We start from the raw sequence: 22236 nt of genomic DNA, 5'->3' as shown, positions 1-22236 counted from the left end.
GTGGGAATTATAAGGAGGTAGTATTTAAGGAATTGATAGGAAAGTGTTGTAGTCGCGTAAAATTTGACTTGCCAACATGGCGATATAGAACGACCGTTATCTCGCGCACAGTGGGGCGGCGTCAGTCCAGAGAGGCACGAAGGATTCGATGCTATCATGCTCATAACTGTGCGGAGCATCTAACGATTCTCACATGTAATGCTTGCACATCCGGACCAATCGTTTGTCGACCCAAAGTCCCAAACGTGCCCGAGTTTACTGTTTAAAACGGTAGATTACCGTATGGTACGTAATCGTTACTTCTTGCACTGAATGGGATTATGAGAGTTGAATTGGTCCAAAATGTAGACTTCATGCCGGCCATTGAACGTCCTACACTCCTACTCGTGGTTATCGACTGCGATATGCGAAGGGAAGAGTCTCGGAGTTGCATTCGGGATTCGGGGGAAGTCAGTCCAGTCCCGCAAGCAATCTCCGATTGGCTCGAAATGTTGATCTGGAGGATCTGCTGTGGGTCAAGGCTGATGAGGTCCAAAGCTCGAGGGAATTGGTTGTAGGAGGTGAGTTCAAAGGGTTGTTGTTGCTGCTGCATCCTGTCGTTGCTACAGCTGGAGGCTGCATGGCTCTTCTGAATGTCAGGACATGTGCTCCTCCATCTCCAACCATCTCGTTGTCCAGGAGGACAGAGTACATAATACTCGTTGACAACACGCTACAAGCACAGAGTCCACTCTGCGCTCTAAACCTGCTGGCCGTTTCCTGTCAAATTCGTGTCACTTTCGTGTCACTACCGCTTTCTCAATGTTGTATTGCGCGCAATCTTCCAAAGAGTCGTGCCCTCTTCTGCCGTGTCTACTATCTCTACCAGTTTCTGTCTCTTTCTGTCGCTGATGGGTTTCGCAACATGTTCGAGAGCTGTCGCTATCGCTGTCACTGGGGTGGCAGTCTTTGGGCTGTCCTCTAGGCTTGCGCGCCACAGTCGATGGGTGGTGCACTCTTCTTCTGCAGGCCTGATCGATTGTCGTCGTCGTCACCGTCATCGTACCTGCTGCAAAGGTGTTGTAAAGTGTGCTCGAGTTCGTGTTTGCCATACCTCCTCTCTCCTAGGAGGTAGGTGGTGGTAGCTGTAGGTAAGGCAGTTCCAGCCTCTCATCCACGACAGCGGCGGGTCAGCTTTCACGGCTGTGACCAGCTACACACCGTACCAGCATGGTCGGTAAGTCGGTAAGTCGGTATGGTGGCACAGGCACAGGTCGTTTAATAACAACATGTCTCACCATCAACGGCATAGGTTCGGTTCGTGTTAGCGGAAAAGAGGTAGATGCCCGTCGTTCTAAACCCGCATTCACCCGCTTGTGCCTGTGCGCGGTGTGTGCGGGGAGAAGGAGAGAGAAAGAGAGAGAAAGAGAGAGGCAATGTGGAGAGACTTTCCCTTCCTCCTCTTGAGTTCTCTCCTCTCCACCTACTGCCCACTGCCTCTCTACCCTCTGCGCCAACGAGATCACCGAGAGCTGTGCGTCTGCACATGCGGCGGCTCAGGCTCAGGGTACCGAGGACAAGCGTCTCGAGTCGTCGTGCACACCCAACAGCCATGACTTGTCTCTTCTCTTTTCCTCTCTCTCACTCTCCTCACCCTCTCACTCCCTCACCCTCTCTCCCTCTCTTTCTGCTTCTGTCTTCTCGTCCCCATTGCCATCCTCACCTCACTCACTACTAGCGCTCACCGCTCGAGCATGACAGGACAATAACACACAGCGAATACCCTCTCCTCTTCACAACGACTGCACTCACAATGACAACGACGACGAGGACGATACAGGCTGCACGCCACGCTGTCAGCTCCGCTACTCTGGCCGGCCCATTGAGTAGTAGCAGACGGAGCTTCACGACTGCCACCAGATTACATACCAGCTATGGCTTCATTGGCTTGGGAAGAATGGGTATGTATGCGCGCACGCACGCACGCCCAACTCCTTGGCCTGCAACTTGCTCACACCAGGAAACGCAGGCTATCCAATGGCCAAGAACCTGAGGACGAAAATCAAGCCAGACGATACAATGATCATACACGATGTCAATGAACAAATAACGAAGCAATTCGTGGATGAAATGGGAAGCGTGGGACCTGTCACCGCTGCTCAGGACGTAAGAGAGGTGGCTGAGAACTCGGTGAGTACCTACTTGTACCATTTCCTCTGCTCTCTTCCCATGTCTATCTACCTATGATACGACGGCGACCACATGATGAATTGTATTATTTTCCTTTATCATTTCTATGATCTAAGTGCAGCCCACAAAGCTGTTTACCTGATTACTTCAAACTACAAAGCCAATCCTCTGAAACCACCACTCGCAACCTCTCGCATCAGCAATCCTACCCACAATAATACCTCGTCAGCAATCAATGCTAACCTCGGGAAATCGTGCAATATAGTCCACCATCCTGACCGTCCTCCCCGAACCCCATCACGTCCAAAACGTCTTCCGCAACATGCTCCGACCACCAACCCTCCTCAACAATGCCCAACCCATCCACTCTGAACGCCTCTTCATCGACTGTTCCACCATCGATGTCCGTTCCTCGGCCGAAGTCTCCAACGCGACCTTCTCTTCCGGCCAAGGCAAGTTCGTCGACGCTCCCATGTCCGGTGGTGTGGTAGGAGCTGCAGCCGGTCAACTGACCTTTATGATGGGCGCCGCACCCGAACTTGTCGACCGAGCGACAGAGATTCTTCTCATGATGGGCAAAAGAGTCGTCCACTTGGGTCCACAGACCAGCGGACTCAAGGGCAAACTCGCAAACAACTATCTCCTGGCCCTGAACAACATCGCCACCGCGGAAGCCATGAATATGGGAGTCGTCTGGGGTCTGGACCCCAAAGCTCTAGCGGACATGATCAACACTGCCACGGGCAAATGTTGGCCTTCGGAAGTGAACAATCCTCATCCGGGCGTCGTGGAAGGTGCGCCCGCTGGCAGAGGATATGAAGGAGGGTTTGGGACAGCGTTGATGTTGAAGGACTTGAAATTGGCCATGCAGGCTTGCGCGGAATCCGCCATTACGCCGAGATTGGGGACGCATGCGAAGGATATTTATGCTGCGGTGGAAGGGACGCCGGAATTGCAGGGCAAAGACTTTTCTGTGGTCTATCAGTATATTGGGGGCAAGGCGACGGATGATGAGAAGACGTCTATGTGAATTGATTGAATGAACAGATACCAGAACTACCTAGGTACGTTACCCTTGGGGACGATGTGCCCCCTCTTCCCACTAGGTTAGAAGTGCATGAATATCGCTATCTATACTTGTATAGTTACCTAGTCCTCGAATGTAAATTTTCGTGGACCAAGTCAGATATGTATGCCTCCTACCATCCATCCCAATTATACCTACCATTAGGCAGCTTCAAGTATCTACATGTATCTCTCTTACCTTAGTTCGACGAGTATAGAAAGAGTCACACGTTACAATTGAAGTTCCTGGCCAGTCGCTGCTGCTGCTGCTACTATATCAAGTCTGGTCTGGTCTAGTCTATTAGGGCTTCAATCATATTGAGGTATCTATCCCAAGTATCTAGATGTGTGTGTACCTTAGGTAGGAGACAGGCAGGAGCAAGGTTGCGCTTTTTCATTCTATAAGGTACCGTACCTACAGGTAGGTAGGTAGAGTTGTTGTTGTATATAGGTACCTTAGGTTCAGATAGGCAGGAGGGTCAGGTAGGGCAGGTAGGGTAGGTAGGTTCATAGACGAAACGATGCCCTATAGGATCAACGGGTATTGTTTGTTTGTTTGTTTGTTTGTTTGTATCTATAAGGTAGGTAGGTCTAGTAAAGTAGCTCGCGAATAAGTACCGAACGTCGTACTGCTTTGCGCGCTATACTGTACTGCGTGAACGTCGCGAGATTGTGTGTGCTACCTACGGGTACCTTTTTTGTAGGGAAGGGGGATCCTAACGGGAGTGCCTGATAATGTGGAGATGTTAAGACCGGGAATTAGGAGATACACAGAGTCGTTCTCCATGTGGAGAATCAATCGTTCACGGGCCTACCTCGTAGAAGGAGGAGGAGCAAGGGAAGTAAAGTCACCAGTCAGTTTCAGCAGTTCGTCTCGTGCTCCACTACGCATTGAATGACCATCTCATCACATCACAACATCATGCTGCTATGGTCGTTAATCGTTATACGAAAGCGGAGACCACAATCTTGCAAGAGTGTGTGCAATATTGGTTTGGTCCACTAGACCCCAGCGAGGATCATCAGGTCGAGAAGAGTCCAAAACGGGAGAGGGGTTGGGGGGGGAGGGAGCGCGGAGAATTTTGCAGCTGGCCCGATCCCGTTCCCTGGGTGGAACCTGGTCTGGCACATTTTCCTATCCCTATACCGTAAGGTACATACCATACTTCTTGCTTGTTCCAGAGGGGTCATTTTCTTTTTCACTTTCGCTTCGAAACAACAAATCTTTAATCGCTGAACAGTAGAAAAGATGCGTGTTTCATCTCCAGGATTGATAATTTGTGTGATCGTTGCAGAGCGATGCAAGGTCAGGTCAAGTAGGTCGACTTGTCAAGTAGGTCAGGCCAGGTCAGGTCAGGTCAGGCAGCACTAGCTGCATTAAAACACCTCAGTTGCATAGTAAAGGATCAATAGTACCATGCAGGTGCAGTGCATAAACCAATCTGCCGTGACCTATGGGAGATCCAGAGGTCTTTACAAGTAATGTAGGAGGTATTGCAGGTTGTGCAGAGAGAAAACGAAGGGCAAAAGCAGGTACACGTACACGTACCACCTCACGTAGGAGAGGTACAACCCCCCGTTGCTGTCGCGTGCGAAAGGGTCTGGCAGCCTGAGCTGGAAACTGGACTGGACCCAGTCGTGATGGAAGTGACGCACACAGTGGAGTGTTGGATGTCCAGAGGTACCCGTAGGAGGGAGGTGTATTTTGAATTTCTGGGCCACAGTTGCGCCTCCCGTGACCTTAAATTGCTGGTCGACACCACAGACAGGCGGGCGTGTGGAGGGAGGAGGAGGAGGTGGAGGGAGGAGGACGGGAGGGCGTTGGACATGACATTCACTGACGGATGAGGCTGCACGCACACACGCTACGCTCATCGCCGCCAACCGCCACGCCACCGAATGCGGCCCACATGGGGGGGACGGAACCAATAACAGTCAGAGGAGAGCATGTCCTGCTGCCAGAACCGTCTCGGGTTGCACGCCTGCACCTGTGTGGATAGGATGGTCCAATGTCCACTGTCCACCCGCGATCGTGTGCGTATGTCGACTGTCGAGATCGATCCTGGTTCCTTTGGCCCTGTCGTGAGCTGTCCACGACTGGCAGTCTGCCACGCTTCCATCAATGGCCAGTAGGAGGTAGGAGATAGTCCTACCTCCTAGGCTCCTAGGAGATAGTAGGGTAGTCTAGGAGAGTTAGAGTAGTACCAGGCGGATGACAGCAAGCCGGTGCGGTGGTTGATCAAGACCCCTGTGCCCTCTCTGTAGTTGCGTTGCATCAAACACGAATTCGAACGCGGTCTGGGTGCTGATCAGTTTTTTTCCCCTTCCTCCCCTCCGACCGGCATTTTCTCTCTCTCCCATCACACCCTCTCTCTCACCCACTCACCCTCTCACCCTCTCGACCCCCTTCTCACGTGCTTCTCACACTGCCTCAATTTGCCCTCCTTGCTTGGCTGCGCTCTGGTACGTGTGCTCACCTTGCTTGTCTTGTCTTGTCACTTGTGTCTCCCTCCCTCACTTGCAGAGGTGCAGAAGCGACAAGCAAATCACGCTCCCGTCCCGCCGACGAGCCAATCGCGGGCGCCGTTGACGATCGACAAACATAGAAACTAGCTCCTAGCGCCAGCCCTCTCGCCGTCCAGAATCCTGAGCTGTGCGCTACCTGACCTGACCTACCGTCCCTACCTAAACCTTTAGCAGCACCGCGCCCGTCACGCTTTGCCTCAGCATCAGCCACCGCAGCCTGCTGGTCAACAGTACATGTAGTCAGTGCGCGACACCTGTGGCCGACTCGTGCCTGTGTGCGCTGCTATTTTTCTATTCTGGCGCCTGCAACATCGACCACCCGACCTGTGGCTACCACTGCCACCACTACCAACCACCACCAACACCAACAACCCAGTCACACCCCCTAAACGGAGCATTCGCCGAAAAAGGCAAAAACCAATTGACCGGCATGCGAGGACGAAGGCTGCTCAGCAGATCTTCGTGTAATAGTCATGCCTATTTGGCCCTTTCGCAAGCGGCGACGAGCCCATACAGACCACCACGACAGCGACCAGAAGGCTCTGAATGAGAAAGCGCTGCCATCAGCCGGCCCAATACACCATCCTCCACCAACAGACACGGCCATACCACCACCACCATCATCACCACCACCACCACCAGAATCACCACTACTACCTCCTCCTCCCATGTCACGAACGCGAACGTCGCAGAGATCATCGCGACGGGGATCCAAGATTGATGATGGTGCAGCACAAAAGGCGCAACCGGTGTCTGCTGCTCAGAGTAGAGTGGGAACGGCGAACAAGGAGAACGTGCCGCCGACAGACGGTGCGAGTAGGGAGGATGTCACTGCGTTGCCCATGCAGCAAAGGCTGGAACGGAGTCCTCACCTGAGACCCATTGACATTCTGGAAAAACCACAAATACCATACAACTTCCGACCACATTCGACCTCGCAGACCAGTGTCCAACGACACGATGCCATTGCCAAGCTTTCCAAGTCGAACACTCTCCGGTCGAAACGAAGCACCACCGAGTACAGCTCGCCAACGCGTCGCTTCTCGACCCGATCCAAGAAGCGTGATCCCGTGCGCGAAGAGGAAATCAGGTCCATGACCACGCCAATTCCGATTCCCAAACGTCCAGGGGATGGCCCGCTACGACGTGACAGCAAGAAGATCCGTGGTCCCAACGGAGATTCGCACGTGTCACTTCCGCCCGAGGGCTCGATCCACTCGACCATGTCCGGCGTGATGGAGCAGCGCGGGTGGGAGGTGGGCAGTATTGCGGCTGTCTTCAAAGCCCGTCCCGCTGTGAGACTGTCTGGGCTGCCGCAATATGTCTCAAACAGCATGCCACCCAGCTCTTCCGGCATCCTGTATCGCATTGACGCCTCCGGCTCACCTACGGACGATAGGCCGATCGGAAATAGCAATATGGATGCAAAGGAGCGGCGTAAGAGGCGCATCGTGGGAAAGGATGCGGATGAGCTCGGCGCAAGTGACATTAGAGCCATCATGGAACGCGAAGCCCATCGCAAAGAGAAGAGACAGCTGGAGAGGCAGGAAAGGTTGGATCGAAAGTTGAGAAGCGCTGGACGCGATCGGGCAGACAGTGAACGGAAACGACGTAATTCGGATGAGAGGAGACGCGCCGAAGCAACACGGGCACGCGTCGAACAAGAGCTGCAGGCACGTGGAGTACTCACTCCTCCGAGCGAGGTGCATCCCGCTCTGCGCGACAATGCCACCACTAAGCCAGAAGTGGTCGGATTGGGTATTGGCGAGAGTGAGACACCGGCTCAGCCACCGGACGTCGAGCAGCCACAGATCTCGGCCGTCAGTGAAACATCCGCGAACCCTTTCTCAGATGCTGCAGAGACATCCACGGCGGAATTGATGGAAGTGCGAGATGCACGAGATGTGCAGCCATCAACTCCCCAAGAGCATCCGTACGAAGAGCCTCATGTGGGCACCGCTCAAGCGGTTCGGATGTCGATGACAAGCACGCCACCACTGTCGCCAATTCATGCCAATCGCGCAGCCTCGAGCGTGTCCCATCTCGCAGACATTGCTCGGTTCGAGAGCGCATCTCAGCCCAGCATCGATGATCTTCAACCACCGCCACGACTCCCCGTCGAGCGGCGCAACTCTGCCGACCCACCTTACCAGAAACAACAGCGCAGCCCTGTGACTTGGGCGACCTTCTTCCGTCGCGGTGGGACCTTTCGTAGAAGTTCGCAAGGGCCCCCGACTTCAGAGGCAGGCTCCTTCTCGAATACTTCGCGTGAATCCATGCGTAATCAGGCCATTCCCGCTCATCTCGTCGGAACTGACCACCCGAGGCCACCAACAACGCGATCCAGATCGGGTACGCCTGTGCGCACGCAGAGCAGATTCCGAGAAGATCTGCCCGAGATGCCGATCTCACCGCCCGACTCCAGGACACAGTCTCCCGATGTCACCGCCGCTGCAGCCGCCGCCGCCGCAGCAGCAGCGCGACGATCGGCACGTACGACGCCCATGAACATTCCCGGGAAAACTCGTGACGGCGAAGGCGATGTGTACACGTCGTACCGCAACGATACGCCTCTCAGTGCCGTCTCTCGCGGCCATGTTCCCATGTCTGCATCTCTCGCCTCGATCGATTCGGAGGGTTCGTGGCTCGCTGGCAGTAGTAGCAAGCGGCAGTCCCACCAATCGGCGTTGAGCAGATCCTACAGCAAACGCAACGCCGAGTTCTTTGGCAGCTACGAGGAGCTTGGTGGGGACAGGGACGCAGAGTATCTCAGTCGGAACAAAAGTCCCGGGCCTGCCAGCAGGGGCAACATCATGGGCGCCAGCCCGGACGAAGAGAGCGAGGAGGAATCCTCACTGGGTGCAACTCCTGGAGAGCCATCCCTTACGGTTCATGGAAGTGTGCGTCGCCGGCCCACTCTCGTGCAGCACGACGCCCGACTGGTATCCCGAGAGGGTCTGGTGCAAGAGTACGCAGCACAAGGCGCTCCGGTCGAGCCCATTGAGACCCCTCGCGAGCACACACCGGACGACGAAGATGTGCCTGAATTTCACACTCCGGAGCAGTCCGACGACGAATATCACGAACTCGAGTCGTCCAAGTTTCAGCGTGCGGTTGAGCTGGGCCGAGCTCGGTCTGTGGACATGAAGCAGCATGCTCGACACTCTCGACGCTTCTCGGCCGGAAGTGCCCGCTTGCTGGATATGCCGGCACGACACGGTTCCGTCGATGTCACACGCGAAACGACACCGGAGCCCAATTCTACCAGATGAGAGGTCCACCCCCCACCCATTTCATATGTCGCCACCCAATCGCTGGTCGATGAGGAAAGATTGGAAAGACCGTACACATCCCATCACGACCATGCACTATGCAATGTATAATGCACGACGTATCACGATGTTACGGTCCATGACATTCTTTTACGCCCCCCTCCCCCCTTTTTGGTTTTGAGAGCTATAATAAAAAAAAAGAATAACAGAGACAGCAGCAGACAGCCACGCGTGTGGTGATGCGTGGAGAGAAGGTTGTCCCCTTGTAATACCTCCGGCAAGACCCGGATCACGTCCTCGGATAGTTGATTTTGCTTTCAGTGGTTTTTGTTTCAACGACGCTCGATACCCCCCTTGGTTTCCGTGGCGAGGTGCGATGCGAAGAATCAACTTGATACCCCCCCAGTTTCTCTGCTATTATATTTTTGTGAAAGAGATGACATTTGGAATTACCCTGCGTGGGTGTGTATCTGCGGAAAGACTGGCATGTTGCATAGAGAGAGAGAGAGAGAGAGACTATTGTACAGAGAGGATAGGAGTAGATTTTTTCTCTTCCAAAACCAAAGAATTCCATCCATTTGCCAGATTCCATCGTATTTATCGATCGATTATGCCTTGTAGATGCAGCAGCAGTAGCAGGAGCACCAGCAGATCGGACTTGACGCATGACGCACGTAAGCTGCATGGAGATGGGCCAACGAAAGCCTGATATAGTAGTTGTAAACTTGTATGTACCTTGCCCTAGAATGTATGGATTATCGGTGAACGAGTTACGTACGTAGTATCTTGGAGAAGACCTGTAGACTACGCCAAGACGTAGTATATAGCTAAGGTACCTAGGTAGCTAACCCTAGAAGGTGTACGTCCAGTACCTCCCAGCGAAGGTTGTATATATAGCAATGCTACTGTATGCGGTTGTTGCTATGGTGTGGTATGGTTTGCTATGCTATTGGGTTTTCAACTTTTCATGGCTTTGGAAGCCTGTCTGTCTGCTCTGGCTGGCTGGCTACCTGGCTGGCTGGCTGGCTGTTTGTCTCTAGGAGGTGGTTCCAACAACCAACCAAATCGAACGATCTACAAACCGTTCCCGTGGCATGACACCGGACGCGGATGCGATGCGGGTAAACAACAACGAACAACAAACAACGAACCAAACCAAACCAAAGAAGAAAAAAACGAAAACCAAGATATACCTAGGTAAGAGGTAAGGTATGTATTCTATAATTAAACATTCCAGGAATAGACTCATTGACCGTCCATAGAGAAAGCTAGGAGGTAGGTGCGAGGTGGTGCGATGCTCTGCCCTAACTCCCAACTTGGTTTGGCCTGGTCTTGACCCTAGTCTGTTCTCGTATTGATATATCGGATTTTTACAGGGAAGTGGTTGGCACGTGAAGTGAAGTGTTTTTATTATTGGAGATGGGTAGGTATGCTTCCTGCTGGGTATTGGTTTACTGACTTTGAGGAATGTGTACTTCACTTACTGATATGCTTGGCAGGGAGGGATCGGATTTGACCGAAGCTCAAGAGAATGAAGTTGACGAGTAGAGAAAACCAAGTAGACGGAGTTGCCCCATTTAGTATCATGGAGTCTAGTCATTTTTTGCAAAATGCTTATTTGAAGAAAAAAAAATGTCGTTCATGCAACGATTAAGAACTAGCATACCCCTGATTCATCGCATCAGATCCCCCGAAAATGGAAACCCTGGTAGGTGGTAGGTGGTGAAAGTATGTCCAATTTCAAAAGTAGAACGAGGCGGTATGTACTATTGTACATACTACTAACTAGGTAGGTACTAAAATACAACATACGATCTGTATATAAGAAGTGTTCGTGGTACGGACAGATCATCACCACCATCACATTACAATATTCACTCGAGATAACGACAACAACAAGACACTCAAACACACACACACACACACATACACACACTCAACACACATTCAGCCACAATGCATTTCACCACTCTCTTCGCAGCAACCTGCGCAACCCTCGCATCCGCACTCCCCTTTGCACAAGATGACCTGAGTAAGCCTTCTCCCATCCCCTTCCCACGAAAAAACGAAAAAAAGGGAAAAAAAAGAAAAGAAAAACACTAACACCTTCCCCCTCCAGCCCTAGACCTCACGCCCGGCTACTTCAACGTAACAGACTTCACCTACGGCTGCAGCGCCACCTGCGGCTGGTCCCTCACCATCTCCATGGGCGGCGCCTACGACCACCACCCGTCCTCTCTCGGCAACACCGTGACCATTTCCGGCGGAACCACAGACAACACCGACTACGTCATGATGGACATGCCCTCTCCCGTCGCCGACACCGATGTGACGACGCAGGTCGGAGCCTTCATTGTCAAGGATACGAATTTGTTGAAGTTGAAATATGTCGCCAATTACCCGAGTGAGACGGCTGTCTATTCGTTTTATGGAAGTACGAATGTTTTTGCAGAGACTTCGCCTGAGGGAGCTATGCAGGCCAAGGAGTTTTTGGTGCAGGAGGATTTGGTGGAGGCTATTGCGTAGATTTTCTTCTTTTGAAGAAGATGAGGGGAAGAGATGGAGCTAGGGATAGGGGAGAGAGAGAGGGAGAGAGAGAGAGAAAAGTAGGAGTTGGTGGCATCAAGCAGGCATGAATGAGCATCTATCAAAGATTGTCATATTGTTATGAGCAAGGCACACCATCATCGTCTTGCTGCAGCAGCAGCAGCGATCAAAAAAAGAATCTTGAAGAAGGGTCGATCAGACATACATATATAATAACAATAACAATAAAAAAACACCAAAAATTACCAAAAAACTAAATTTCTCTGCCGCAAACCCCTCCCTCTCTACGTCCCTCTCCCCTCCCCGCTCTTCGCTAGTCATCGAAGGATCAATGAACAATAAGCTTCTGATAAGAGAGAGAGAGAGAGAGAAAGAGAGAGCGACAGATAGAGTAGAATAGAACAGAATAGAATAAACAGCCAGGTCTTCTCGAAAGTCGAGAGCTTGATACAGACAGACTGATGATATGTTCGTATTACTGTGTAATCCATCCATCCAGGCATCATCTCCGAATTCATCTTCACCCTAGTCGGCTATATGTACATTCGACTTATTTCTCGAACATCCTGGCTGGCTGGCTGACTGGCTGACTGGCTGCTTGGAATGAATGCATACTGTGGCCATGAAAAATTTGACAGCTCAAGTCTGCTATTTTATCATTGTTATTACACTGTCAGGGCCCCACCATCGTGTCATCGACCCGGGGGACATCGGAGGGCACTCTTGCGCTTCTCATTACACTACTGACTGATTGAATGACTAACTGTCCTGGATCCGAAGCAAGCAAGCAATCCAGAAATGATTGACCTCTCCTTGCTATTGAACGAGATCTCCCACTGCCTCAGGCCAGCCATGTCCCCACACCAACGCGCGATCACCCCATCGTTGCGGATGTGGTGCCAAAAAACGAATCTTTCGTCTCGTCTCGTCCACATCAGCGACATATAGAAATCCCATGACCGCACTGTCTCGCACCGTCTGTTCGTCTGCGCCACCGGAGCAGAATTTGATCGCGAGCAAACCACCCGTCATCGCAGCCGTGGGTGTGAATTTCTCGTAGATACTGTTCCCCACCGGTTTGCTCGCCGCATATGGCACGTCGTATTCGTCGTCATCATCGGCACCACCAGGCGTGAAAGTGGAATCTTCCGAGCTCCCGGTGGTGGTGGCGCCTGACTTGACTCGATAGATGTCCAGATCGGCAAATGGAATCGTGTGGGAGTGTGGGTTCAACGATTCTTTGCTCGAGCCGAAGAAATATCGCCGCATGGATTGCGTTCGAACCTGCTTCATGAAGGCCGCATCACGCTCTACCGCTCCTCCGGGCTTCGAAATGCGAAGAACATGCACGGTTTCGTCTGGTAACTTGTTGCCACCGAAGCGTCTGGTCATATCACTGGCCAGTCGCTCCGAGCCTATCGTAAGCACCATATTGACACTGAACTCCGATAGGATGTGGGCGATCAAATCGTAATTCGTTTTGGGGTCGTTAAGCGAACCAGGCGTGTCGATAATGATTCCACTTTTCTTTGCTGTGGCATCCTCTTCGAGTCGATTCATGACACTCAATGCCATGCGTGTGGTGATGGGCTTGAAAACTTCGGGCTTCTCAGATGGTGACTGATACGGGAAGTGGTAGATGAGAGGTGTCCGGACGGGCGACACTGTAGGCCCGGAAGATGAGCTGATACCATAGCCATTCTCGAGATCGAGAGAAGAATCGACAGTCACCACCGAGAGACTGCTAGGTGGTGCCAGAAGACCTTCTCGAGGGTCCAAGTTCAGCACAGTTGGCGCATGCCCACTTCGTACTGCCCAAGCGGCGAGACTTCGTACCAGACTGCTCTTGCCACCAAAGTCGGGACCCACTACCAGTACTCGTGGCGCATCATCACCGCCCTGGGCACGCATACCTTCGAGCATGCCATGCACATTCAGCCATTCGACCGCATATTCGGTCTCCTGGCCCACGTATTCGCTCTCAGCGCTGCCGCTGACTTCCAACTGACAGCCTTGCCATGTGAAAATGGCGCCTTTGCAGCCGGAGAATGTGTAAGTTTGTCTGGGCGCGAGTTCGACTCCGAACAGTTCAGCTTGACCAGCCTCCAGCTTGATATTGTACTTTTGGTTGAAGGCAACCTCGAACCGCCACTCGTGCTGAGGTTGCAGTGTTTCGGATCTCGGCGCTTGCACTGTGGGCGCTGCACTTGCCAGTGGCGTGGCAGGTCCTTGACCAAGACCAAGCCCAAGACCCGGAAGCGAGAGACCTGGTAACGACATGGTCACTGGGATAAATGTGAGTGGCTCAAAGAATGCTGTTCGGTAGCCTCCGAGGAAGACAGGCGACCTATCTGTGGCTCGTATAGATTTTGATGCGCCTGCGCTTGACTGAAACGTTGATAGATGATGTTGTGTGGTTGTTTTCTGCGGATGTGCAGACGCGCGCGAAGTGAAGTACTTAGCCGACCGGCTTATATATCTCGATTGGGTATAGTCTTGGCGCTGAATAACAGATGCTATCCGGGCCCGGGACTCCTCATTGAGAAACATCCTGACCACACATACTCGCCTACCATGGTTGCTTCAGCTGAATCAGGGGGATCACTCAGATTTTTGACATGGTCATGTTCATTTCTAAAGTCGTGTCTACTCATTCGTGTGTATCCATGCCTATAGAAGGATGTGCTCAACCATCCCATGCCTCCCCACAATTACTACTGACGACTAAGGTAAGAAAAAAGAAACACGTCCGCAGTGCTTGCGCTCATGCTGGTATCATCGCTTGAATGCAGAGTAGCCATAGCTTCAACCTGCAACTCAACAATTTCCAAACAAAAAACTTGGGGTATCATGTGTGAATGCCACAACGGATGGGCAGTCGTGTGAGTCAAAGGTCTAATAATAGATCTTCTCCTCGTAGATGGGTGGGCGTCCATCCTCAGCATCCCAAACAATCTTGGCCTTCTCATCCAGGAAGGCTCCTTCGTCCGTAATGGGAATGACCTTGCTGGTCTCTGCAATCTCCTGCTTGCTGACACCGAGGTTATCACGTGGTACCCAGAGCAGAGGAGTCGGGTCGTTGATTGCGGGGTTGTAGAATGCGTTCTGGGAAACATCCTCTTCGTACTCGATTGCGATCTCCTTGGGCACGAGGCGTCGCATGGTCTGGTAGTCGGTGTAGATGTCGGGGCGAAGCCACTTGACGAAGAAGTTTGGCTTCTTGTGTGGTGCGGGCTCGACACGGTCTGCAGGGGCATCCAGAACACCCTTGGAACCGCTTCCAACGGCACCTGAGGCAGCACTGTCCTTGGCAGCAAACTTCTCGCTTTCCACCTCCTCATGACCGCTCTCAACCTGCAGCAGGCGACGCTCTTCAGCGTCGAGTGACTTGGGCAGATAGTTGAGAAGTGGCGCCATGGCGCTGTTGAGGCTGATGTGGTACAGAGCTGTGAAGATGAGGAAGATGATCATGAGGATGAGGGGACCGAGAGCTCCAACACTCTCTCCGGTCGCGATTGCAAAGAGGCCGATGAGGCAGACTTCTGCAATGTACAGCCCGATGAAAAGATGACCGAGTGCTCGCGGGTAGACCAGGCCCTTGGTGTCGACCTGGACATTCGAGACGAACAGGAGGTTGTAACGGTAAGCGAAATAGAACAAGCTTAATCCGATGGCCGCGAATCCCATGACAAGAGGGGCAATTGCTGCGTAGCAGATGGCGATGACCAGCAAATTAGTGTAGACCGGAAAGAGTGTTCCCCAGCCAAGGCTAGTCAGGCGCATCCAGCGGTTGTACATCTTACGTGGCGTCTTGTCCAGAAGTTTGCCCAGGACCATGAACAGGATCAAGCCGACGAGACCGACAAGCAGACCGCTGACAATGGCGAGACCTTGCAGAATAAAGTATGAAATGTAGAAGTTGCTGGCAAGGGGGATGTTGCTGGCGAGAATCATTGGCGCACTCGCGGGATCAGCTGCGATGCCCGAAATAACAGCCGAGGCCGCAGAACCAAGTGTGGCGACCAAGAAGACCTGGATGACCTGGAAGGCGAAGTAGGTGTTTTGGACTGTAAGCTCCACCGCACTGAGAGTTGGTGCGCCGCCAAGCTTCGCCATCAGACGTAGAATAATGGGCAGCAGCGACATCAGTACAGCAAGAAGGATGGTTGGCAGAAGACCTTGGACCACACCCAGGATAGAGCCAGGAATGTCGTTGATGAAACTTAGCCATGGCAAACAGCTAATGAGCGATTGGATGTTGCTGATGGCACCGACCACAGCGACAGGAATAGACCAGAAGACAATGAGAGCAACAACGAAGCTGGTGGTAAGAAGCTTTCGCACAACGCGCTCCCACCACTTGATCTTGAGGTTGGACCAGATGACTTCGTCAGGGGTCATGCCGGTGAATCGAGGAGACATCTGGAGGACCTGGTGGTGCGTCAGACTTTGGTAGGCTGCTTGAGCCTCGCTGAGAGTTGCGAACTCGACAAAGGCAGAGTTCAGCTTCTTCGCCTCGTGGGCGCGGTGCGTAGCCTGTTGTGCATCAACCTCTGGGATGAGTCTCGTCAATTCGCCTCGGCACCAGTCGATCGTGTCCACCTTCTTGCCAATGAGGAACTTGAGCTTGTGTGTGGGACGCTCCTTTTGCGTCAGGTAGCGGGAGCCATCAGCATGACCCTCGCCAATCGCCTCTTCCTCTGATCCTGCTCGCTCGGCCTTCTTGGCTTTCTTGTCTTCCTTGATCTTGTTGGCGGTGGCAGTCTTGATGAGCTTCGTCTCAGCGGCCTCAAGCTTCATGGCAACCTTGTTCCGCTCCGCTACTTTTTCTTCCAGGTCGTCGCAGTCGGTGGACAGCCAAATCTTACGAACACCAGGCTCGAGCATCGCACGTAGCCTGCTCTCTTCCATGTACTCCTCTGGAACGGAGGTGTAAAGCACTGTTCGGGACGAGAGGCGACCGGCGTAGAATGGTGACATGAGATAGGCTTGCCTCAAGTTAATGTAGTAGATCGATTCGCGAGTGATCATGTACAGGACAAAGCTGAAGAAGATAATGGCACAACCAGCGTGTGCGAACATGCGATAGTACTGTCAAGGGTCAGCGCCGGTCACGTCCTTTCGCAATGATGCCTCTCCCACTCACGTTGTTCGTCACGTTGCCCAGAGTGAGCAAGTTGAGCTGCGTCTGGGGGCCGCCGCCAGTGATGTTGACGGGGAACAGAACAGGCCATGTGATGAGGCAGCCCACAATGCAGATGACCACGGAGATCTTGAGCAGGCGGAGGAAGAGGTAGCCGTCCAGAGAGTGGTGGTTCAGGACATAAGTGTCGGGGATGGCCCAAAAGTGCTTGATCCAGCCAAACATGCCCCCCTCGAGTCTCGGAGATCTCTCATTTTCGCGGAGACTGCCCACGAATGTTCGTGGTCTGTAGTATCGCGGGAACTTGTTTCTCAGCACCAAAAAGAGAGCTGCCCACACGCATGCGAAAATAAACACTGCGACGAATGAGCTCGTACTCTACAAGTCTAGATGACATCTTTGAGATATGGGGACTTACCAGGCAAGAGCGTCGCGTACAGCGATGAGGCCGAGTTGGTATCATTTTGCTTCGAAGAGCCCACGTTGGGGTCGTTGTTCTGGTTTGTGCTGAAGCAGGCACCCATGGCTACGGGCCTGTTTTCGCTCCGGTTGGAGCTAGCAGCACCGTCGCGGCGCAGAAACGAGTATGACTAGTAGGAGTAAAAGTAAAGCTGTATGCGTGGAAGATGTGGTCGCGGTGGTGGTGGTGGTGGTCGGAGGGCCGCGACGACGATGTGGAAAGGAACGAGTGTGTGAAGTGGGAGTATGTATGGTCAGGTCAGGTCAGGTCAGGTAGGCGGATAGGTCGATGGGGAGGAGAAGCAGAAAGTAGGCAGAGGCGCTTCCTTGTTTGCAGGCGCGCAAATCCAGTCCCCGTCGTCGTTGCCCCCAGTCCAATCTTAAGGTTCCAGACAAGAGAAGGAGCGCTGGCACGTGCTCACGCCCACTGCAACCAGGGAGCGAGCTTGAGTTTAGGAATGTCGTCGGCCCAGCGTTCGTGGCGGCAAGAACGTGTCAAAGTCAACAAAGTCAACAAAAGCGGTGCTCCTGACTGCTTGACACTGCTCGTGAGATGGGCAGCGAGAACAGGTGGACTTATTATTATTATATTACCTTACATGTACTGTACCTCCTACACTCGCAGCCCTGATCTGGTTCTGACGTTTCACTTGCTGCCGGTAATACTGCGCACACGTTAGACGACAGGTCATTGGCGCGCGACGGGGGAATCCATTGGACACGGCCATCCCAGCACAGGCGCTTTCTTAGCCACAGCCCCAGCCACATGGGCTGGAAGGAAAAAGAGGGAAAAACGACCTCGTAGCAGGATTCCTGCTTCCACTACGGCCTAACTACCTCACTATCACACTATCAATCCCGAATGCCGATCCATCCATAAGCCAAGGACCACACCCTGCAGACCACGTCTACCGGACAATGTTCACATGTTCAGCTCCACTCTCAACTCCACTGACTGAGACGAGACGAGCTCGACGGGATGGGCCGAGGGCGTGATCGTGGTCCCTAGTCCTACACAGACGAGACACGATGATCGAAATTTGGGGGCGGACGTGGCTTGTCCCATCGAAGCGCCCGTCCTTCCACCTGGAAGAGATCACTGAGTCACCATACCAACATCAACGACGACAATAGTATCTATCGCACAGGACGATTGCCCTTCTCAAGATCGACGACATAGCCGAACGATTTACAGTCTTGCAGGGAGGGGACATCTAATCTAGATTTCTCGACATGAGTGGCTGGTGTCAAGGCCCCCCCAGTTCTCACGATGTTAAACCAGCTCTTACCCGTCATTCAATATCTGCGCCTCAGCTCGACAGGCCCTGCAGAATGACAGGAAGCGATACGGTGATGATAGCATACAATTGCCTATTGTGGAGGCTGTGTAATTTGAACCGGAAAACTATGCAAAGCTCATCTGATGATGATCACACATCTACCTCCCAGCTGGCAACTCCATTATACACACAGACGCACACTCGCACACACCCACGGAACCTTGAAGCGAGCTACCCCTACGGCAGCTACCTCCTACTTTGATACATTGTAGCTCCGAGCGCCTTGTACCTAGGTAGTATTTCGTCATCGCATCCACGAGCCACAAGCCACAGCCTGGGAAGTGTGTGAATCTGCGAAGCTCACATGAGATTGAGAGCTCCCGTCGCTCCCATCTCTTCGAGCTAGGGCGAGCTATGTTTTCTGAGAGGGGTCTCACCGTGATCGCAGGGGTAGTGGTTATACGTCGGCTCGTATCGAAATGCTTGATACAGTTCATGTTCCTCCTAATGCCTAGGTACTTTATCCATGGGCGGCATTGGACGGGCTTTTAACCTACTGCACTGCCACATTGCCACACTACCTACCTTACTGCTATCGGCTCACCTACCTGTACACAGCCACACACACAAAAGTGACAAAACACACACATCACACACACACACACACTTACATAATATACAACCAAACAAGCAAAAAGGACAAGCAAAAAGATAAGCAAGGCATGGCATGGCATGATAGAAGCGGTAACGAGCTGAACTCCTGCGACTTTTCTTTTTCAAATCGGCAATTTGCTTTCACTACCTAACCTACCTATGCGCGGGCAACGACCGAGTCTCGAGTTACACCCAATATGTTTGCGGAGGGAACAGCCGCGAATGCCGTGTACCTGATTTTCTTGAAAACCCCTACTTCGTACACGGGCCAGCTACATGTGTGTAGCTTGTGATGTCTACATGTGTGGCTGTGCAGGCACGGGAACATCAGGCAGATAATCTTTACCGCCTTGCCCATGTCTACGACCGGAACGACAATTTACAGTCGCCAGGACGCCCCTCCATTGTTCGTACTCACTACAGATGGCCATCGACCATCCACTGCTGCACTGGCTCTTCGCAGCATACCTTCACCACCGAGCAGAGGTCCGAAGCGTTGTACTCGCTCCTCCTCATTCAGACACACGAACGCAGTCAGTCCAGATGGGCGCATACAGGTACCTTGCGTCGTTGGCGTGGATGCAGTGCTGTTGACGCCAGCACTATCAATCGTCTCCTCGGACACCTTCAGTTGACCCAGTATGACTTGGGCAGCAAAAGCATTCAAGCCCGCTTTGCGAAGAAAACGTTCCCAGTATGTTTCCTCTTGCAGCAACTTGAAGCCTTGGTTCGCACCATGTCGAGAGATCGCGGCGGCAACCCATCGGACGAGCTCTTCATCGCCCCCGGGAACGTAACTGACCTGGACTTCAGTTTCCGTCATCAGAGTACATGTTCCGATGAAGTCGCACAACACCGTCTCGTCACGTTCATCGAGCCCAGATACTTCGATCGACTCTTCGCCCAAAGCTTGCTTGCCTTCGCTCACGACTACGATGAGACGCTCATAGCGGGGGCCTACAGTGGCCAAATGCTCGCGAATCCCTTGGATTGCTTTCTGGCCTGGTAGCGGCTTCTGCTTGAGCTTTTGCAAGTTCGTGGTCATCAAGCCAGTGCTGGCAGAAATGGTGATGTCGGCCTCTCGGCCTTGGGGGTCATGGTCGCGAACGACGAGTTCCAGGCCAGGTAGATGTTCTTGGAGCTTTCGGATCATGTAGCGATTCTCCATTAACGTGGATGATAGCACGACCGGAAATGATCGACCATTATCCTCGATAATTGGCATGGGGACTTGTCTCGCAGGTCGAGGAGGTATGATTGGTGCGGCAGGGGCGTCGACGGCCGTAGGAGGCTTAGGAGCGGCATTCGAGCGAGGAGCAATTGGCATCGCGTTGGCTTTCTGGTCGATGAATGATTCAACTGTGGGCACGTCTGGCTGACCCTGCAGCGCGAGGAACTGGCCAAAATGAGCCATCGCGTTTGCGTTCGCCGGTGATAGAGGTGGATCTCTGAGTGGATCTTCCGCAGATGCCTGTGCGGCCGTATGATTCCAAGGAGTCTCTTTCGAATTGCGCCCTTCTCCTGGCACCTGATCACCCGCAATGCGCCTTGCGGAAGTTGCAGCAGCTATATCGAGCTTGGCCTTTCTTTGTCTTAGGATCTCTTCGATGCTCAATACCGGTGCGCTGTCAGGATTCGCTTTCCCAGGCTTGGAAGACAGCTTCCCTGGCGATATGGTGGAAACGAGCTTGGAGAACAGAGTCTCAGGCCGCCGTACTTCGCCGGATGCAATGGGCGTGGGAGCTGCGTTTTGTTTGGATGTGCTGATCAGGTGGTGCTCGTTGCCCACAGGATTGCCAGCCGTCGCAGCAATGATAGGACGACTCAGCATCGTTGGTTGAAGAGGGCCGCCCACGACCGATTCCATGTCCATTGGACCCAAGTTCTCCTCTGCTTCGTCACTTTGCCATCCGGCAGGTTCGAGGTCATCTTCGTCATCATCGTCATCATCGAACACTCTCAGACCTTCAGGCTTCCATGTAAGTCGCTGCACATCCAGGTCATCATCAAGATGCAATTCCTTGAGATATCGGACGCATGATCCATCGTCAAAGTCCCCTTCTGGACGGATCTTGCCAAGGTGAGAAGAGAATGGGACCCAAGGTAGAGACTTCTCGAGCTTGCTCGCACCACTCCACCTGTTCTCTTTCTTGCTGATTTCCTTGCTGATTTCCTTCAACACATCAGACTGGCCACCGAGCTGATCCCATGGCCCAGTAACCTTGATCGGTGAAATGGCGGGGACGGGGACGCGCGCTGTGGTATCAACTTCACATAGCTTCTCACTGGCCATCATATCTAGCGCGGGCTTTGCCAGAGGACGGATCATCTCCGCGATGGTTGCAGCCGCTTCCTGGGCGCCTTCCTCGGGGTCTGTCATCTCGTCAATCGACGAAAAACGTGGAATGATGGTGTGAAGCTCATCAGTAAACGCAACCGTCTTTGCCTTTTTCGATGGCGGCTCTGATGAAGCCAAGTACTCCTGCTGCGGTAAGATCGGGCTCGACACTTTCAGACTTTGAAGCCTCTTAGATGTGTTTCGTGATGGCGTGGACGATAGTGCTGTATCTCCGACTAGGAAATCTCCAACCTGCTCGATGCCTGCCGCATGGGCTTGCTCTGCTTCAGCTTCGTCGCGCGCAATGATCTCATCATGTAGCATCGATGCTTCTTGCACAGTCGGATCCTCTGGGGTAGATGCAAGTGGCAACTGAGCGATAGGCGATGGTAACCGTGATGGAGACCATGGTGGAGATAGAGGTAGCAAGGTGGGTGAGGCTTTGTGGATGATCTGAGTGCGTTAGAAATGCTGCTTTGCACATCAGCCCCGACTTACGACATGCCTTGTGCTCACGCTCTCGTCTGACCCAGTCTTCCAGGCTTTCTTCATCCGTCGCCAGTATATTTCTCAAGAAGGCCATCGTTTCCGTACTGACTTGCCACTTCTCCGCTTCCAGCTCTTTTGCCAATCGTGCAGGCAGAGCGAGATTCACAGCACCCCATTCCAGGCTTTCATCCTTATCAGCGTCGAGCTTGAACGGCGTCATGCCTTTGGAAGTCAGACGAACTTTGTTCCGTTCCAGAATGGCTCTCATCTCCGAGTCTGGATCGCACTGCAACA

General features: G+C 52.9%; 6 protein-coding genes across 6 annotated transcripts; 3 read left to right on the top strand and 3 right to left on the bottom strand.

The window, feature by feature from the left end:
- Positions 1-2: 2 nt before the first annotated feature.
- On the bottom strand, positions 3-1157 carry SEPMUDRAFT_151630 (uncharacterized protein). Its single transcript, XM_016906938.1, has one exon. It carries the CDS (start codon positions 590-592, stop codon positions 263-265), a length of 330 nt encoding a protein of 109 aa, XP_016757821.1. The 5' UTR covers positions 593-1157; the 3' UTR covers positions 3-262.
- A 317-nt stretch (positions 1158-1474) lies between these two features.
- Positions 1475-3444, top strand: SEPMUDRAFT_151629 (3-hydroxyisobutyrate dehydrogenase). The gene is made up of 3 exons (XM_016906937.1): positions 1475-1940; positions 2009-2169; positions 2435-3444. The coding sequence occupies exons 1-3, from the start codon at positions 1793-1795 to the stop codon at positions 3197-3199; spliced, it is 1074 nt and encodes a 357-aa protein (XP_016757820.1). The 5' UTR covers positions 1475-1792; the 3' UTR covers positions 3200-3444.
- Positions 3445-5921: 2477 nt separating this feature from the next.
- Positions 5922-9426, top strand: SEPMUDRAFT_151628 (uncharacterized protein). The gene has a single exon (XM_016906936.1). It carries the CDS (start codon positions 6234-6236, stop codon positions 9030-9032), a length of 2799 nt encoding a protein of 932 aa, XP_016757819.1. The 5' UTR covers positions 5922-6233; the 3' UTR covers positions 9033-9426.
- A 1474-nt stretch (positions 9427-10900) lies between these two features.
- On the top strand, positions 10901-11826 carry SEPMUDRAFT_158802 (uncharacterized protein). Its single transcript, XM_016907804.1, has 2 exons — positions 10901-11064; positions 11152-11826. Exons 1-2 carry the CDS (start codon positions 10989-10991, stop codon positions 11556-11558), a joined length of 483 nt encoding a protein of 160 aa, XP_016757818.1. The 5' UTR covers positions 10901-10988; the 3' UTR covers positions 11559-11826.
- Positions 11827-12288: 462 nt separating this feature from the next.
- Positions 12289-13859, bottom strand: SEPMUDRAFT_136033 (mRNA cleavage and polyadenylation factor IA/II complex; the record flags this gene model as incomplete). Its single annotated transcript, XM_016902749.1, has 1 exon — positions 12289-13859. One exon carries the CDS (start codon positions 13857-13859, stop codon positions 12396-12398), a length of 1464 nt encoding a protein of 487 aa, XP_016757817.1. The 3' UTR covers positions 12289-12395.
- Positions 13860-14194: 335 nt separating this feature from the next.
- SEPMUDRAFT_151626 (DUF221-domain-containing protein) lies at positions 14195-17717 on the bottom strand. The gene is made up of 3 exons (XM_016906935.1): positions 17141-17717; positions 16726-17078; positions 14195-16670 (listed from the first exon to the last, which is right to left on the bottom strand). The coding sequence occupies exons 1-3, from the start codon at positions 17244-17246 to the stop codon at positions 14475-14477; spliced, it is 2655 nt and encodes an 884-aa protein (XP_016757816.1). The 5' UTR covers positions 17247-17717; the 3' UTR covers positions 14195-14474.
- Between the last annotated feature and the right edge of the window lie 4519 nt (positions 17718-22236).

This window comes from Sphaerulina musiva, assembly GCF_000320565.1.
Source record: "Sphaerulina musiva SO2202 unplaced genomic scaffold SEPMUscaffold_10, whole genome shotgun sequence".
In the NCBI taxonomy this organism is placed as follows: domain Eukaryota; kingdom Fungi; phylum Ascomycota; class Dothideomycetes; order Mycosphaerellales; family Mycosphaerellaceae; genus Sphaerulina; species Sphaerulina musiva.
Note: the sequence above shows the minus strand (reverse complement) of the source record. Positions and strands in the feature narration are given on the sequence as shown.